General features: G+C 35.2%; 3 protein-coding genes across 4 annotated transcripts; all 3 read right to left on the bottom strand.

Moving 5' to 3' along the window:
- Positions 1 to 1,506: 1,506 nt before the first annotated feature.
- Positions 1,507 to 2,219, bottom strand: LOC114190162. The gene has a single exon (XM_028078952.1). It carries the CDS (start codon positions 2,100 to 2,102, stop codon positions 1,746 to 1,748), a length of 357 nt encoding a protein of 118 aa, XP_027934753.1. The 5' UTR covers positions 2,103 to 2,219; the 3' UTR covers positions 1,507 to 1,745.
- Positions 2,220 to 3,744: 1,525 nt separating this feature from the next.
- On the bottom strand, positions 3,745 to 7,082 carry LOC114190538 (putative pentatricopeptide repeat-containing protein At3g13770, mitochondrial). 2 transcript variants are annotated; one of them, XM_028079464.1, is made up of 4 exons: positions 6,467 to 7,082; positions 4,323 to 6,095; positions 4,107 to 4,233; positions 3,745 to 3,956 (listed from the first exon to the last, which is right to left on the bottom strand). In XM_028079464.1, the coding sequence occupies exons 1-2, from the start codon at positions 7,035 to 7,037 to the stop codon at positions 4,651 to 4,653; spliced, it is 2,016 nt and encodes a 671-aa protein (XP_027935265.1). In that variant the 5' UTR covers positions 7,038 to 7,082; the 3' UTR covers positions 3,745 to 3,956; positions 4,107 to 4,233; positions 4,323 to 4,650. The 2 variants fall into 2 exon arrangements, with proteins under 2 accessions (XP_027935265.1, XP_027935266.1); XM_028079465.1 differs by having other exon boundaries at positions 4,184 to 4,233.
- Positions 7,083 to 8,711: 1,629 nt separating this feature from the next.
- LOC114190064 (putative pentatricopeptide repeat-containing protein At3g01580) lies at positions 8,712 to 10,939 on the bottom strand (the record flags this gene model as incomplete). The annotated part of the gene is made up of 1 exon (XM_028078829.1): positions 8,712 to 10,939. A coding segment is annotated over one exon (2,094 nt), but the record flags the coding sequence as incomplete, so codon positions are not given.
- Between the last annotated feature and the right edge of the window lie 1,322 nt (positions 10,940 to 12,261).

The following is a 12,261-nucleotide window of genomic DNA, read 5'->3' as shown; positions in this document are numbered from 1 at the left end:
GATTTGTCACTTCTAATATGCAGACCTGCCTGAAAATTTGATGCAAATGGCTTCTAGACTTCTACGCGAAACTAATCGCTTTTCAGTAAGAAAAAACACACAAAAATTGAATATCAGATGGTAAAATTGATATGAACATAGGTAACCTAAGGGAAAGAAAAACAAGCTTTTTGCAATGGTACACTTAGTGATCAGATCCAGATAAACAAACAAAGCAATATTGATAATAGGTGAGAACTAGTTTAGATCAGAGAAGTAGGATGAGATGATTAATTGAGTTAAAAACTGGACCTAGTTAAAAGTCTGGTAAAGATTTTGATACATGCACTATTCTACCTCAATAACCCTATAAGTTGATCACATTCAAAGGACCTGCCACAATCCCAATACCAAACTTGCCCATGTAAGTTTTAAAGATTAAGAGGTATGGGTCTATACGCAGGAGAATAATTTGCTCCCTACATCTAAAGAATTAATCATCATATAAACAAGTGTGGAGTAAAGCAGACAACATTCCAACTTCAGTAGTATAGTTTTAGTTTGCTATGAGCTCAGTGACAGTGATACGAAACACTATAAAATTAACTTCTGAAAAAAAGGTAAAAAACACACACTGAAACTTCAACATGGAATTTAAAATTAAGATTTACTCAGTCCTCTAAAGTGAATATATGTGTCCAAGAATGCATCCACTGATAATAAACAGGCAATATTGCAAAAACTTTAATTCAAATAAACAATAGATATACTAAACTTTCTCATTTTATAAATTTGATTACTTAGGAGAAGCTAATCCACGAGACTAACAAAACACGGCTAGGCAATGGAGACAAACTCAACCCTGATAAAGAATAATAAAAGCATAAACTACTACTATAAAAGCATAAACTACTACTAATTGGAACCACTACCAACCTTAGAAGTTCTTGTAGAACCAATTCAAGAAGTGCAATAATTAGGCACTTCCAATATTTCGATAGTTATTTGAACTATGATAAATCAATAATGTCAGACACTAAATGTAAAAACTCTCCATGAAGGGACTCAAACTTTGTTTCTCATATAATGAGAGAGATCAACCACTTCAGCAAAAAATAAAGAGTTCAAACCATATTTGTCACATTGTGGAGAGACTAATCCCTTCTACAAGACCCAACCCGTTGATTCTCTCTATATTATGCAACACTAGAATGAGTCTAAAATTCAATTTACACAGGCTACAACTACTCTCTAAACAACATCTGAATCAGGACACAATCCATCAACAATTTCAAATTCACACAAACATTAAACAAATCAAATCCAAGGTTAACTTTCAACACTCGGATCTACAGCCAAACGAATGCATTTCAATCTCAAAAATCCATAAATGGAGACAAATTCTAGGATCAATTCAAATAGCTCCTCACGGATCACAACGAAATCCAGATAACAACAACAAGCATCATTCACCTAAACGAATATTTTATAGTTAAACAGAAAAATAAAAACATTGAAACCACAATGTAACGCAAGAACAACGCCTTATCCACATTCGATAATAACAGGAAGCGAGTCAACAATCTCATGACAATGCAAAACCAAAAAAACGCAGAAGAAAAAGTAAAAATTAAGAGTAATCAAGGGAATTGAAAAATTCCGAGAGTTGTTATACCCTTATTACAGCGAAAACCCTATTTATGGCTTTAAACAAAAGCTAGCAAAAGCGAGTGTGGGATGCATAGATGGATGGAACTGATGCAGATTCATTCGGAGGAGTCGTTACTGGAGGCGAAGGCGTTCTCGATCTTCAGGCGCTCAAGGGCCTTCTGGTGGGCCCACGTTTCGATGGTCAAATCGGGCTTGGCGTTGAGCCCAACACCCAGGATCACGATGGTGAGGAAGCTGGTGATGTAGCAGGGCAGTTCCCAATCTTCCCACTTGCGGGACTCGCCTGGGGGCGGGGGCGTCCGGTTGAAGAGGTACCCCTTGGGCCGCTCCTCGTGGCCCGCGCTCGTCCACCGGCTGGGCCCAGACTCCGCGCCGCCGCGGGTTCGGAGAGATTGGAGGACCCGCCGGCGGATGGTGGCGGAGGCGCTTGCGAATGGCGTCGCGGGCGGCATCGCGTTGGGGTTGATTTGCGTGGTTTTGATCTCTCGGAAGGGAGAGTGAGTGAGACCTGAACGGCAATTGGTCACACACTGAGAGAGAGAGAGAAAGAGAGAAACCACAAACTTTCTGGTATTAGTTTTTTGTTTCCCTTTTTTGGGTTTGGGTTTGGGTTTTTGAACCCAACTACGTTCAATTGGGCCTAGTGTTTCAGCCCTTTACACAGTATTTATAGACATATGTTGTTATATCTCTCTATCTATTTATAGTATGGAAATAATAATAAAAATTATATGTTGAATTTTAAGATAACAATATTCTTAAATATAGAAGATAGGATAAAATAAGATAATAGAACCGCTTGTTTGAATTATAACAAATATTTGAAAAATATGTAAACTCTGAATAATAACTTATTTGAGTAAGTTTTGATTTTGATTTAGGTTCCTTAATTTTTTTGGTCTCTTTGAAATTGAAAATGGTCATTTTTAATCTTTAGTATATTATATGACATCCATTGATACTTATATATTCAATAAAATGTGTACCGTACCTGACCAACTTAACCATATAAGTAACAATGAACAATCCCCACATATATGCAGGAAATAACTAAGGTACACGGCTCGGGCCGGCATAGACCTAAACCGGCCTAAACTCATAACAAAGGTCGCAAAAGGAATGACCAACCTAGGACAGCACACGGACAAGGACGACATACGCCAATCCAGGACAGTACACGGACAAGGATGACATAAGCCAACTAGGGAAGTAATCAGATCAGACCACTCCAAAAGACTTAGCGAAATCAAAGCCCCCTGATATCCAATAAGCTTGCAATAATTGAACTAAGGGCATGGGGTAGGGCCCAGGCCCACCTACAGCCCAAACTAGGGCCCAACCCATGACCTGGCCAAACATAATTAATACTCTATAAATACGCACGTGGCCAAACAGACCGGGAAGAAGCAGGAACAAAATGTTAAACAGATATCGTGTATTGTTGTTATAATATAAATATAAACATGATTTACCTCAAAATTCTCTTAAGATTTATAAAATAAAGATTATTCATCTATCATTAAATAAATATTAGGAACAGGGATTTGCAATTTTGAAAGAAGGAACGTTAAGGAAAAATATTTTGTAAGAGATAATAAGATTTATTTTAAATTTTGTGGAATGAAAAACCAATAAAAAAATCATATGAACCAAAATCAAAACTTGCTAATTTTGTAGAATATATATATATATATATATTATGGATTACTGATGGGTATATATTATTGACAAAACTTTGGTCGAAGTACTTTGAATAAAAGAAGAAAAATATTATTCATGATAAATTAATTTATTAAAATGTGATATTTATATTACACTCTAGAATTAATCCAGAGTGGTAGATGATGGAAAAAAAGTACTGTTATTTTTCTAGTGATTTTTTGAAAGTAGAATAATACTACTTCAGCTATTTGGTTGGATGTTGAGAAGCATTGCTAGACACCTACTTGATTCATATATTATCAACTTAGTTTTGATACAAAATTGTCAAAAGAATATATTGTGGCTTCCGTGTGTTATAAAAACAGACTAGGGATTAACTCTGGTAGAACATTCACATCATTGAAGAATCTTTAAGAGCTTATCAAAAGGTAAATATTTAAATATGTTCTTCTTTAATTTTATATATAATTTAGATATATAGTAAATATAGTAAATCTTTTACATTTACTGTTGTGTTTCAACACTGTTAAATCTATCATCAAGAGATTCTGGTTCTGTGGAAGGGTATAGATCAAACTCGATTGAGGCTCCACTGCACCGATCCCTTTCATCTTTGGAGTGGACAGGGTTTAGAGCATGAAAATCTGAGACCATATGAAACAAAGAATAAAGACTTATTTCTCTGATTCAAATTGAAACATAGAGTTCAAACTTCTAATATAAAAGCAGAGTCGGTAATGAAAAGGAAACCAATGTGCTGCAAATAAGGAGCAGAATCAATAAAAGCAAAATACCCAGACGGCTGTATAAATCTTATTGGGATTCCGATTTTGATTAAAATCTGATTCTGATGCAGATCACAAAATCATACCAAGTAATGACTCGTGACAACAGCAATTTCAGCAGCTTTTGAACAAAAACCTACAAGAGAAAAACCAAAAATAGAAAATATAAGATTTAAAAATTGAAAAACAGAAACCAACAACAAAATCAAGAATAGATAAGAATACCTGGAGTAGATTTTAAATGAGTAATTGGCAAATAAAATAAAGAATAAGGCCCTGGCATAGATGAAACAGCTATCAGCTATAACGGTGAAGCGAGCATTGTGCTGAAAGTAGTATGCAAGGTCAAGGTTATCAGGGAGAAAAGAAAAGCGAGGAATTTCCAAAATTCCTCCTTTGTAGATGCAACTTTAATTTCCCTGATTTTGGGGAGAGAAGTACCCCAAAAAAATTGTTGAGCCAATTTCAGCATCAAAACAGATTAAAGGCTGAAGTCCAAGGCCCTTTTTTTAGCACCTTAGAGGTTCATTGGTTACTCTCTGTCAATATCTTCTCACCAGTAGTCCCCACAGGAACATTTTCCTCCAACAATTCGATGAAACCGGTTTTTATCCCTCAAAGATACTTCTCTTCCATAAATCTTTGAGATATACTTGGCAAAATTATGGCAATCAACGCAAATACGAAGGTTTTTTATTACACGGATTGGCACACTTTCAGGAGTAGCAATTAGACCAAAACACAAAGCCAACTTTTCACTGTGACTTAGAAGTATCTTCTCCTTCTGCTCCTCATCCACATCATGTAAAACACAACTCAAATCAGGAACATAGCCAGCTTCTTTAAACCTGACTGATAACTCCTGCACTTTTGCAGATACTTCTTCTCTTCTTGGATGGGAACAATCACTAGCATGGAACGTGTGAAGTATTTGATCAAGCTCAATCCAGCTTCTTCCAGGCTCTTTTCTTACAGTCTTCTTCAACATCAGGTCCCTTAGTGATCTTACTTCTTCCCATCTTCCTGCTGAAGCATACAGATTAGACAGAATAACATAATTGCCAGCATTTTCAGGCTCAATTTCTAGAAGCCGATGACCCACAATTTCACCAATGTCAACATTTAAGTGAACACTGCAAGCACCTAAAAGGCAACCCCATATAGCAGCTGATGGTTCGAAAGGCATCTTCCTGATGAACTTAAAAGCTTCTTCTACTCGCCCAGCACGACCAAGCAAATCAACAACACACCCGTAGTGCTTGGTGTCTGGCTCAACACCAATTTTCCCACTGGTCATTTCATAAAAAATTTCCATTCCCTTATCTTCCAGTCCTGCATGACTGCAACCAGATAACACAGCCAAAACCGTGACACTGTCAGGTTTGACTCTGTTTTCATCTCTCATTAAATTGAAAAGTTCGAGTACTTCTCTTCCCTCTCCATGTTTGCTATACCCAACTAGCATCGCATTCCAAGAGATAACTGTTCTCTCATGCATGTTATCAAATATCCTTCTTGCGTAAGTGAGGTTTCCACATTTTGAGTACATGTCAATCAAAGAGTTTTGAAGAACCACATACGAGGGAACTTCAGACCGAAGAAGATGATTGTGCACTTGCTTGCCGTGATCTAGAGCAGCAAGCCCGGAAAGTGCAGTTAAAACACTAGTATAAGTAACATAATTTGATTGCATTCCTTCATCTTGCAATTGGCGAAATAGTTCCAACGCTTCTTGATCCAGGCCCAGTTGAGCATATCCAGAGATTATGGCAGTACAAGAAACTACATCTCTTTCTGGCAAGCATTGAAATATGCCTCGAGCTTCATGAATTTTACCATCTTTGGCATACATATCAAGGAGCGAGCTTCCAACATAAACATGTGCTTCGTAATTTAATTTTATGATAAGAGAGTGGATTTGCCTCCCTAAGACAACACCCAAAGAACCTATACACGAAGTAAGCACGGTAGCAAAAGTGAACTCATTAGGTTCTGTACCTGCAAAAAGGTATACCTACCGTCAACACAGAAAAACCATTGACACAAAAGTGACCCGCAAGCAAAAGTCCCAACCCAACTCACTAACTAAAACAACATCTTCATCTTCTAATTTCTCCTTAACTCGATAAAGTCCTCCGTTTTATGAATCTTAGTTACCAACTTGGGCCTAACAACATCTTCTACATAAAACCAAAACATAATGAAGCATTAAAAAATCTATATCAGCTCCTTCCGTAAACAATTACCAAAAAGTAATCACCCCTCTCATATACAAAATCTATCTTAGCTCCTTCCATAACACAATTACCAAAAAGTAACCACCCCTCTCATATATGTACTTGTACAGAGTACATGCACGCCAAGAATACCTGATCTTAGCATCTGCACAAAAAGGCTCAAGGCTTGAGAAGCATACCCTCTCTGAGAATAAGCCGAGATCATAGCCGTCCACGACACCACGTTCCGCTGCGGCATTTCATCAAACAGGTTCCGAGCATTTGTCAAAGAGTCGCACTTGACGTAGAATACGATTAGCCTTGTCCAGAGGAACACACAGGGAAGATAGTTAGTTTTGATCATGTGGGCATGTACTCTCTGCCCTTCTCTGAAGGCCCTTTTGCTCACACACTCGTTTAAGACCGTGCTGTAGTCTTGGAAGTTCATGTCATGGCCACGAAGGGCCATTTGTAGAAGGGCCTCTCGTAGTTGGGTGTCACGGCTATGAGTGCTGAGAACGTGGTGCGAGTTTGAAAGCAAAGAAAAAAGACGCAAGTTTTGGAATAAGGCTTTGTGTGTGGAAGACAAGACATGTTTCGAGAGAAGCATGCTTCGGAAACAACTAGGAGTGAATGAAATGGTTGAAAAGGTTTTCAAAAGATGGCAATGGAAACCAAAGTAAAACAATATCAATCCACAAAGGGAAGAAATTCTTGTGATCATGAATCTGCTAGGAAAAGAAAAAACACTTGCACTAAAAATATTCGGGGCTCTTTCCACAAAAATAACTTTAGTTCATGCAGTTAACCACGAAATTCAAATTTATCTTTGTCTCAAATTTTAAATATTAAATATGTTTTGTTTTTTAAAATTTAAAAATAAATATATTTTAGTTTCCAAATTTTAAAAACAAATATAGTATTTAATGAAAATATATTTTTAAGTTAATGATGTTATTATCAAACATATTTAACAGGTAAAAATTAATTTAACACAGTAAAATTTAGAAACTAAAAATATATTTAACTTAAAATATAAAATTTCTCAAATTACAGCTTACTTTAATCATAACATATATTAGTACTTAAAGTTAAAAGAAAGTTATAATATTTCTGTAATTTTTATAAATTTTAAATGCAAATTCATAACTTTTCCATCATGTTTTTGGTTAAAGAACAAATAGCTTTGAATTATTATAATATATATCAAATTTTACATAATAGAAATGCATACAAGAGAATAAGCAAAGTCCTTGACAAACACTGCTTTCCATTTTCCACTTGTGGGATTTCAATCTATTTTCATCTAGAGGTCAAGCTAGACTAAAAAATTGAGAGATATTATTTAGGTAGAAGGCCTGAATTTCAAGGCATTATTTCTCTGATTTACATGACATGACCCTTTCATGATGTCACTCTTTTACATTTTTTTACTTAAGACCTTCATTGTTCTCCAAAATTGTGCTTGCAGTTCTGGGTTTCACCAATTCTTAGCATCCTGATCTGTAGTGAAAAGATCCACCAGGTTTAACAGGAAACAAAAAGCAATGATGTTATGAAATCAAACACAACTAAGATTCTCGTTTTTTCTTATCACATTATAAATAAAAAGTATTCATCAACTAATCTATGTTACAAAACCAGTAAATTTAAGTCTGTTGAGGTATCTGTTCTTAATCATCTTTTTCTCATTCAGATTACAAAACCAGAATGTTGGGAATTTATCATCTCTTTCGAGATGAAATATATTTTCTAAAAAGCTCTTTAAAAAGTAAATGGCTTAATTTTTAGGAAAGAAAATAGTAGTATACTTCTAAACAAGGGCCAAGTTCTCTTATCTGTCTTCGTTATCCTCTCCCCCTCCCTTTCCATTCTGTGATCTCTCTCCTCATTCTCCCTTGACTCATTTCTTTTTAGGCTTAAACAAACAAAAGAAAAAAACGTCACATAATTTCTTTCTTATTTGAATTATAACTTAAAAATAATTTTTAAATTTAGAAAATCAACTAAGTTTAACATATATATTTCATAATCACAATAGCTGCACTATACATGTCTTCAGGAAACAACACAATGAGCAAAATGAATGCCAAAATAAAGCTTCACAAATAAAATCCTGTATTGAATTGAGGAAGTCTTAATTACAAGATGCAAATAAGAATATGAAATAACATAGTGTTATCATCTTTGAGACTCTTACGGGAAGAACTTACAAGAAATCACTCTTTCTGAAAATCCTAAATTCTAAATGCATGGATAAAAGTAATGCTAACAGGTGAGAACTTATCTATAAATACAATATATTTCTTATGAATGAAGGGTAAACTTTTTATACAATGCCACAGTTAGTTTGTTGCATATGCATTTCCCTTCCTTTCATTTGATGCTTCCTTGTCCCTTTCCTAAGTGTTCTGCCAGACGAGTCAAATAAAATTTTCTCCACTGAAGAACTAGGATTTGGCTTAGTTTGCTTCGTCTGAGAATGATTTGAATGTAGCTTGTATGAGCCAAGAAGTTCCCTTTTCAACTGTTTTAAGCATGCCACCCTAAATCCTGTGTCGTTGTACTCAATGTACCCAATGCCTCATAAATCTCCTCTGCTTCAGGGTGTGATTTATCACCAGACACAAATCCGTGGATGAACCCAGTAACCTCAATGCAGCTCCACCCTGGTTTCTTCTTGAGATCCCTTTCACTCATGTCTCTCCTCAGTTTTTCAACCTCCTCCCATCTTCCAACACTTGCTTTTACATTACTCAACAGAGTATAATATCCAGCGTTGTCAGGTTCTAGTTCCAAAAGTCTTTGAGCTGCATATTCTCCGAATTTTTTATTTCCATGAACTCTGGAAGCTGCCAGAAGAGCACTCCAGATCCTGCTATCAGGTAGAATTACCATTTTGAATATTATGGCCAAGGCCTCTTTAAGCATTCCACATCGACCAAAAAGATCCACAATGCAAGTCTGGTGATCCAAAGCAGGTTCAGTTCCAAATTGCCATTTCATAGAATGGTAAATATTGCAGCCTTCACTAACAAGACCTGAGTGGCTACATGCGGACAGTAAGCTCAAAAAGGTGACTGAGTTTGGCTGCACTCTTTGCTCAATCATTAAATTAAAATACTTCAAGGCGTCAAAGCCAAAACCATGGGAGCCAAGTCCCTCAATCATTGTTGTCCATACTACTACATCTTTGACAGACATCATATCAAAACATGTTTTAGCAGAAGACATGCTACCACCTCTTAAGTACATGTTTAAGATAGAGGTCTCAAGGTGTACTGAATTTTCTATTGGTCCATTAAACAAGTTCTTTATAAGGTAACCATGGACCACTTTGCCCAATTTTAAAGCTCCCAGGTTTGCATATGCATCCAGAAGATTTCTCCAAATTTCAGGAACAACATTAAAATATTCAGCTTGCATTTGTTGGAATAAAACTATGGCCTCCATAAAAGAGCCATTCTGAATGAAACCTGACATCATAGCACCCCAAGTGATCTTACTTTTGGAATCGATTTCACTAAACAGTAGAACTGAAGTTTCCAATTTCCCACACTTGGCATAAAAGTCAAGCAGAGATGTGAGCAAAACATCATCAGAAAACCCAGTTTTAATGACTAAGCAGTGCACACCTTCGCCCTCTGAAAGACTACCAGACTTTGCAAATGCCGATGTAACTAATGTTAAAGTTTCAATGTTCCACACGTGCACTTCTAGGCTCTGCATTTCTTTGAGCAAACCTGCCACTCTTATGGCATCTCCTTCTGAGGAGTAAAAGGAAATCAAAATATTCCAAGAAACCACATCCTTCATGTTTACTTCACCAAACAAAAGTTCCACTTCTCTGGTACTCCCTTTACTACCATACATTCTCAAAACGGAATTTTTCACAGACCAATCCGTTAGCAACCCACTCTTCAGTGCATACCCATGTACTTGCGTTCCCTCACTTAATTTCATGGAAGCACAAGGTGCCTGCAACATCACAATAAGTGTGACCGAGTTCGGTTCCAATTCCATCCTCATCTTGTTAAACAGATGAAAAGCCACACTAAAAAGTCTCTCAGAAACATAACCAGCAATCATCAAAGTCCAAGAAACCACATCTCTCAGTGACATTTCATCAAACATTCGGCGAGCAGAAGCGATGCACCCACATTTCACATAAACATCAATCATGGTATTGCAAAAATACAAATCCCCATCCAAGCCCATTTGAGTTGCCACACAGTGGATCATTTTCCCATACACAACATCAGCCCTCATGGAAGACAAGGCTCGGTTCAATAACGGGAATGTAAAACAATCATGGGGAACACCCTTTTGCCTCATCTTTTTGTACACTGACAAAGCTGAATGGAACAGTCCCAAATCAACATGGGATCTCATGATCAAGTTCCACATCACTGTATTAGGTGCATCCTCTGGGGTTGTTCTGAGCACCCCAAGGACACTGTCAAAGTCATTGCATGAGTTTACAAGAGCAAAGGCATTATGCTGTGAACGTTTCAAGTGATGGGTGTGAAGAAGACGAAGCGGGAAACAAAGGTGTTTGAGAGGGACATGAAGGGTAAGAGAAAAGAAGGGAATTATTTTGAATGAAAGTGAAATGAATTTGTTTGATTATTGTGAAGTTGAGATTTGAGAGGAACTACATTACAAGAAACAAAATTGTTAAGTGTCGTGCTGAGTTTAAATGTGATGAAAATAAAGAAGTCATTTTTCAAACAGAATAAAGTTCAAGAAGAACAACACTCCTTTCTTTATATACTGTGTATGGAGGAGATGTGTTGGTTGATAAACCAAAGACAAGAACCTCACTGGTTATTTTAATCTCTGCAACACAAATTTTTAATAATTTAGTATTTTACACACTTTACATTTAGTATTTTACTCTTTAATCTTTCTCCTTTTTTACATATAAAAAAATGACTTTTTCTAAGTTCTAATGATCAAATGATGCATCTAGTGTCAAAAAATATTTAAAAAAATAGCACTTTTTTTTTTCAATTTTGTAACTCTGTGTAATTACTTTAATGTTTATGATGTAAAATTTGTAAAGTTAAGAAATAATAGTAGTTGTTTTAATTAATTGTCTCTTCGACTGGGATTTTTGAATTTTTTTTCAAGTTAGATATAATGTGTTTTCATCCAATTTTTTCATACTGTAATATTAATAATATAGTCAATTCTTTATCCCATTATAATGCATAAGTATAATTGAGTGTGATGCATTACATAATAGTTGGTCATATCAATATCTGTTTTCCCTCATTTTCAATAATTACAAATGGTAAGAAAAATATATTTCAAATGCCATCTACGATCACCTTTTTTTGCAATAATTGAATCGAATCCTTCAAATGAAGAAAAAAGTATTGAAAACAAAAACTTACAAACAATTCAGTGTTTATGAAATTAAATTTCATCTTGTTAGAAAATAAGAACTAATGATCTACCAAAAAAATAGATAAATCATTTAATATGAATTAAAAATATTATATTAATAACAAAAAAGTTTTCATATGAAGAACAAAAATCATATATTATAATATATGTTTTCTTATTAATTTGCATTCGTTCTAGGGAAAAAATACTTGTTTATTTTTTCTCAAATTATGTTCTCATAATATTGAAAGTTTAATTTATTATAACTGTAACGGTGACTGTATGATTTTAATGATTGAATTATACTGAGATCCATTAAAAGCTGCTGCTAGTTCAGCGTTATGGATCTGTGTATGAGTGTATATAACATAATTTTGATGTTATTTTTCATAATTATTTATTTTCTTTTTTTTAAACATATAAAAGTTAACTTTTGTTAAAGATTATTTTATTGTTATGCAAGTTATTAAATAGTCGTAAAATAGTGTTTAACAACCTTTTTTCTATATTTTTAACAGAAAAATCTGGAACAATTTTAGTTTGTAGCGAAACATGTC

The sequence above is a fragment of the Vigna unguiculata genome, chromosome 7, assembly GCF_004118075.2.
Source record: "Vigna unguiculata cultivar IT97K-499-35 chromosome 7, ASM411807v1, whole genome shotgun sequence".
Taxonomy (NCBI): domain Eukaryota; kingdom Viridiplantae; phylum Streptophyta; class Magnoliopsida; order Fabales; family Fabaceae; genus Vigna; species Vigna unguiculata.
Note: the sequence above shows the minus strand (reverse complement) of the source record. Positions and strands in the feature narration are given on the sequence as shown.